General features: G+C 34.8%; 1 protein-coding gene across 1 annotated transcript; it reads right to left on the bottom strand.

Annotated features, from left to right (window-relative positions):
- Positions 1-4,896: 4,896 nt before the first annotated feature.
- Positions 4,897-6,293, bottom strand: LOC132269821 (uncharacterized). Its single transcript, XM_059771058.1, has 3 exons — positions 5,955-6,293; positions 5,622-5,855; positions 4,897-5,250 (listed from the first exon to the last, which is right to left on the bottom strand). Exons 1-3 carry the CDS (start codon positions 6,291-6,293, stop codon positions 4,897-4,899), a joined length of 927 nt encoding a protein of 308 aa, XP_059627041.1.
- Between the last annotated feature and the right edge of the window lie 252 nt (positions 6,294-6,545).

Below are 6,545 nucleotides of genomic sequence, written 5' to 3'. Positions count from 1 at the left end.
TATCACCAACCACCACTCTCCCATGGACTCATCTTGCTTGGTTCACTCATCGAATCCTCAAGCATAATTTTATCCTATGGACGGTTATCTTGCACAAATTACCTCCCTATAATTTTAACCTCTGTAGCCTTTTCTCAACTCACCCTGAATCATATGATCGCCTCTTCTTTCGTTGCTCATTCTTCTCACCCTTTTGGAACGTTTTACAAGCACGTTGCACGTTCTACACTCGGCTTTCATCTTGGAAAGATTTCATCCATTGGGCAAGTCAACTTTGGAGGGATAAGGAGGACCCTAGAACCATTGTCCATAAATTATATCTTGTAGCTCTTGCTTACCACATTTGGATGGAACACAATCGCAGATATTGTAATGGGCTACTTGTTTAGGCCATGCCTCTGCAAGCTTGTTGGGCCAACGGGCTTTTTGTATTTGTATTTTTTGACCCAAAATGGGTTTGTACAGTTTTTATATATATTTATATATTGAACTTAACATTCAAAAAAAAGAAAAAAAAAAAAAAAAAAGAAAAAAGAAAAAGAAAAGAACCACTACTAAATTTGCAACTAGGAGGATGCAACTTATTTGAATATGTATTTAAACCTGAACTCTACGTCTAAAAATCTAAGAGTCCTTTATTTCTCTCTAGCTCTACTAGATGTGCACACGTTTCGAATTGGGTAAGTTTGAGAATATTTTGTAACTAAATCATTTCTAATGGTTCCATAAAAAATAAAACCGAACCAAACCGTGAAACCAATGAAACCAAACCGCACCAAATTGTGAGAAAATGGTTTGGTTTGGTTCGGTTCGGTTCGATTCGGTTTGATTCGATTTTACGGTTTTGAACTTTTTTTCTAATTTAGTATATTATATTTAATATAATTTTTTATTATATATTATGATATATAGTTGAATGGTTAAAAAGCTAATCTTATTATTCTAATATTTATATAAATACACATATAATTTATAAAATCGTTTGGTTCGATTCGATATTGTAGAACTTAAAATAGTAACTGAACGGTTTATAAACAGTTCCATATTTCTGAAATTGTAACCGATCAAACTAAATTGTAAAAAAACCAAATCAAACATATCGATTCAACATATTTTTTGTGCACCCCTAAGCTATATGACCCCATTTTCTATATGTATGGTGATGAGTATAGTTTAACTGTGTGTGTGGGTGTGTTTTTTTTTTTTTTTTTTTTTTTTTAGCTAAGTAATTAGCATTGTGTGCTTAATTTTATATTGGCAAAAGTTAAAAGTTAGCATTGGGATTTTTTTTATGTTTTTTTGGTCAATCCAGGATATACAAGGTCCATTGTAAAACAGTATACAGTTAAAAATGTAATAGTGTCCATTATAATAGTGACCAATGACCGGATCTCTTTCTATCGTGGTTTATCTCCATTTTATTTGTTCTAGGTTTTCTCTACCTTCTGTTATTTTCTTTCCTAAATAACGATTTTTATCATTTCCCAAATACTTTTAAAAGCAATTGATACCTTCTAAAAAAACAAACGACTTAACACAGATCTCTTCTTTCTCTCGAAAATATATTCCCTCTTCTTTCTCTCTCTAATCCAATCCAATACACATATATTCTTATACGGCACTAATTAAAAACCCAATTAAACCTTTAATTCTTCTTCAACGTACCATGATAAATAGCTGAACTGTTCATCAGTTCGGCCACCTCAGTCATACATGGGAGTAAAATACACTACCAGAAACCCTCCACCAACGCCGCCACCACCACCACCACTCCCACCATGCTCCACCGCTAACACAGGCTCTAAGCCTGATAGACAATCCAGCAAACTTATCCCTTGTCAATATTTTTGTCTCCTTGCAACAATCTTGTTTTCCGCAGCAGTTATTTGCTTTCTTACTTTTTGTATTAAATGTTGGCTATAGTTTCAACCAACTAAATAATTTCTAAGTGAAGAGAAGAGAGAAACAAATATTGTATTGAATTGAATTCTTTGTTGTGTTCATATCTTAACAACAAATACATTATCCTATATATACTATTCTCCCATAGACTTTTGAACTTTTCAAGACAATCTCAACCACACACATGATACATGCACACACTTGATACATGTACATTCTTGATACATGTATCCACTTAATACATGTACAATAATAGATGCATGAATGAACATATACATGAATGAACATGGCATCAATTATTTTTAACACACCCCCCTTAATGCCATGTTGTGACACCCAACAATTCTCTAAAGTATTCAAACTTATTTTTTGGAAGTGCTTTGGTAAAAATGTCCGCAACTTGGTCTTCTGTCTTACAATACTTGAGTTGAATCTCTTCATTCTCCACGGCTTCTCTAATGAAGTGATGTTTGATTGCAATGTGTCTTGTACGACTATGGAAAATAGAATTCTTTGTCATAGCAATTGCGGATTTGTTGTCACATAAAATTGGAGTAGCTTCCCTTTGCTTCTCACCAACATCTTCAAAAATTCTCCTTAGCCATATTGCTTGTGACGCTGCCATTGATGCTGAAATATACTTAGCCTCGGCAGAAGATTGCGCAACCGTTTCTTTCTTTTTAGATGCCCATGAAAATACACCCGAACCAAGAGAGAATGCATAACCGGAAGTATTTCTCATATCATCAACAAATCCGGCCCAATCACTATCACAAAAACCAAACAACTTTGCATCAACATTTTTCTCATACAAGATACCAAAATCAAGTGTACCTTGTATATATCTCAATACCCTCTTTGCAGCCCCAACATGAATTTGACTCGGATTGTGCATAAACCGAGATAATAAGCTTGTAGCATACATGATGTCGGGTCTTGAAGATGTCAAATATAATAGACTTCCAACCAAGCTTCTATAGAGAGATGCATCCGCTTCTTTACTTCCATCTTCTTTCATCAATTTTTCATTCACAACCAAGGGAGTGCAAACGGATTTGCAATTTAACATTTTGAATTTTTCAAGACGAGTTTTTGCATTCTTCTTTTGATAAATAAAAACTCCTCCTTCTTTTTGATAAATTTCAATGCCCAAGAAGTAATGCAATAAACCCAAATCACTCATTTCATATTTTTTCATCATCTCTCTTTTAAAATCATCAATCATTTTTTCATCACTTTCGGTAAATACCAAATCATCAACATAAAGAGAAACAATAAAAATCCCAGTTTTACCTTGTGTCTTGTAGTACAAGGTTGGCTCACTTATGCTCCTTTGAAAGCCTTTTTTGATAAAGTAAGAATCAATCTCACTATACCATGCCTGGGGTGCTTGTTTTAGGCCATACAAAGCCTTCTTTAATTTGTAAACTTTCTCTTCTTCTTCTTTTACAACAAAGCCTTGAGATTGTTTTACATAGACATCCTCTTTCAAAATACCATTCAAGAGGGCTGATTTTACATCAAGTTGATACAAGGACCAACCATTTTGAGCCGCCAAGGCAATGAGTGCTCTAATTGTGTCAAGATGAGCCACGGGTGAAAAAGTTTCTTGAAAATCAATTCCGGGCTGTTGTGAATACCCTTTTGCTACAAGTCTTGCTTTGTTCTTTTGAATGGAGCCATCCGGATTGAATTTTGTTTTAAAAATCCATTTCACACCAATCACATCTTTGTCTTCCGGCTTCTCTACTAACTCCCAAGTTTTGTTCTTCTCAATCACATAAATTTCATCTTCTATAGCTTTTTTCCATACCTCTTGTTTAATTGCTTCTTCAAAGTTCTTCGGTTCAACAACACAAAAATTGCAACTTGCATACACATCACTAAGACTTTTCATTCTTCTTGGAGTTGAACTTGGAGATGAGGAATTTGAGTTTGATGGAGAAGTTGGGATTTATTGTAAGCTAGATATGGGAGACATTTCTTGTGGAACTTCAAGAAAATCTTCATTTTCATTTTCTTGATTTCCTGATTCTTCATTGAAAATGGGGATTTGATTTTGAACTTTCTTCTCTTTCCAATCCCAAGCAGCCTTCTTGTTAAAGAGAACATCTCTACAAATAATCAATTTATTCTTTTTCAAATTAAAGAGTCTATAGCCCTTTGATTTTGAGCTATAACCCACAAAGATGCATTTTTCACTAGCTTCATCAAGTTTGTGTCTCACTTCTCTTGGAACATAAGTAAAACAAATACACCCAAAAACTTTCAAGTGTTTCAATGATGGCTTCCTTCCACTCCATGCTTCAAATGGAGTTTTATTCTCTACCGCTTTGTTGGACTCCTATTCATTAAGTAAACAGCCGTATACACGGTTTCACCCCAAAATGATTTAGGAAGCCCCTTCTCATAAATCATTGATTTTCTCATCTCAATGATTGTTCTATTTTTCCTTTCTACCACTCCATTTTGTTGTGGAGTGTACCCAACCGTTAATTGTCTCTCCAAGCCAATATCTTCACAAAACTTTTCAAACTCATTTGAGTTGTATTCTCCACCTCTATCACTTCTTAACACTTTGATAAGATGGCCACTTTGCCTTTCAACAAGCTTTTGAAATTTTTTGAAAATAGAGAACACATCTGATTTTTGTCTCATGAAATAAATCCATGTCATTCTTGAAAAATCATCAACGAAAATAATAAAATACTTGTTACCCGCTTGAGTTGGTGTTGTCATCGGTCCACACACATCGGTATGAACAAGCTCCAATGGTGCTTTAGCCCTCCATGCCTTCTCTTTCGGAAATGACTCTCGGTGATGCTTGCCAAGAGCACAACCTTCACAAACTTCTTTAACTTCTTGTATTGTTGGCAACCCATACACCATGCTATTTTGTTGTAAATTCTTTAAGCTTTGAAAATTCAAATGGCCAAGTCTTCTATGCCAAAGCCAAGACTCATCAACAACATCCATCTTCAAGGCCATATTTTTTTAACATGAAAAAGTGAGAGGAAAGCTTCTATTTTTGCTCATCTTGATTTTTGCTACAATATGATTTTGTCCTCCCTTGTCATAAATTTTGCAAAAGTCCTCATCAAAATGAATGGAGTACCCATGCTCTACAAGCTGTCCAACACTTAACAAATTTTGCTCCAAATCCGAAACAAGTAACACATCCCGAATATGCTTTCTTCCTTTTTTTGTCTCTATGGCAATAGTACCTTTTCCATTTGCTTGGACCAAGGCACCGTTTTCCATCCTTACTTGAGAATTGGATGAAGAATCAATCTCCAAGAATATGTTTTTATCTCCGGTCATGTGGTTACTACACCCACTATCAAGAAACTACACATCATCATTTTGTTCCGATGTCGAGTGACAAGCATAAAACATGCTCGTTTCACCTTCTTGCTCTTCGAAAAAATTAGCTTGCTGATTTGTTTTCAATCGGCAATCTTTTTTAACATGTCCAAATTTCTTGCAATTGAAACATTGAGGTTTTCCCCGAAACCAACAATCTTTGTCAACATGGCTACTTCTCTTACAAATTCACAATTTTGTTGAGTGGACTCTATATTTCCACTTCTCTCAAAATTATTTCTTCCTCTTCCTCTTGAATTTCTTCATCTTCCTCTTCCGTGTCTTCCACCTCTAGAAGATTCATCTTTGGATCGATCAAAACTTGATGGGTATTTTTCTTGATTTTTGGAACTAACATTGAGCTTGGATTGAAAAGCACTTTCAATTGTCTTTTCAGAGCACCTACTCAACCTTTGCTCAAATGCTTTTATGGAACCCATCAATTCTTCAACACTCAAGTTTTCAAGCTTTTTAGTCTCTTCAATAACAGCAACAATAGAGTCATATTTTTCCGGCAAACTAATCAAAATTTTTTCAACAATTCTTTGATTAGAAATATCTTCCCCATAGGTCTTCATTTGATTTACCACCTCCATAAGTTTAGAAAAATAATCTTTCAATAACTCCATTTCTTTCATTTCCATATTTTCAAAATCTCTTCTCAAAGATTGGAATTTTACAGTTCTTACCTTCGTGCTGCCTCTATACTCCTTCTCGAGAATATCCCATGCCTCCTTTGCTTTAGAAGCATTGATAATTCTAGGAAAGATTGTATCAGCAACTCCTTGTTGAATCAAGCCTAAAGCTTTTGCATCTTTCTTCTTATGATCTTTCAATTGTTGTCTTTGAGTATTCATCAAAGTTGTTGTATCCTCCAGTTCATCATACTCATCTTCAACATAATCCCATAAATCATATGAGAGAAAAATGGTCTTTATCTTCGCATACCAAAAATCATAATTTTCCCCATCAAAAATGGGAAGTGCTGATTGATAGGCACCTTGGTTTTGATTGCCTGTAGTCGCCATCACGATGGATCTTCTTCGGGGTTTGTTTTCCCGTCAATAAGCTTCACGCCCAGTTTGCTCTTGATCAAAATCAAGCTCTGCTACCACTTATGTTGGCTATAGTTTCAACCAACTAAATAATTTCTAAGTGAAGAGAGGAGAGAAACAAATATTGTATTGAATTGAATTCTTTGTTGTGTTCATATCTTAATAACAAATACATTACCCTATATATACTATTCTCCCATAGACCTTTGAACTTTTCAAGACAAT

The sequence above is a fragment of the Cornus florida genome, unplaced genomic scaffold (assembly GCF_030987335.1).
Source record: "Cornus florida cultivar Cherokee Brave unplaced genomic scaffold, ASM3098733v1 CherokeeBrave_3.0.0_Hap2_Chr08, whole genome shotgun sequence".
Lineage (NCBI taxonomy): Eukaryota > Viridiplantae > Streptophyta > Magnoliopsida > Cornales > Cornaceae > Cornus > Cornus florida.
The sequence above is the reverse complement of the archived record's forward strand: the minus strand, read 5'-3'. Positions and strand labels throughout refer to the sequence as shown.

What these genes read in the sequence shown, in the direction of transcription:
- LOC132269821 (XM_059771058.1), bottom strand. Translation starts at nt 6,293, where the DNA reads ATGGCGACTACAGGCAATCAAAACCAAGGTGCCTATCAATCAGCACTT. An exon ending in AGTATAGAGGCAGCACGAAG is followed by an intron (nt 5,856 to 5,954) that starts GTAAGAACTGTA and finishes AAACTTATGGAG; the next exon opens with GTGGTAAATCAAATGAAGAC. An exon ending in CTTTTCAATCCAAGCTCAAT is followed by an intron (nt 5,251 to 5,621) that starts GTTAGTTCCAAA and finishes GATGATGTGTAG; the next exon opens with TTTCTTGATAGTGGGTGTAG.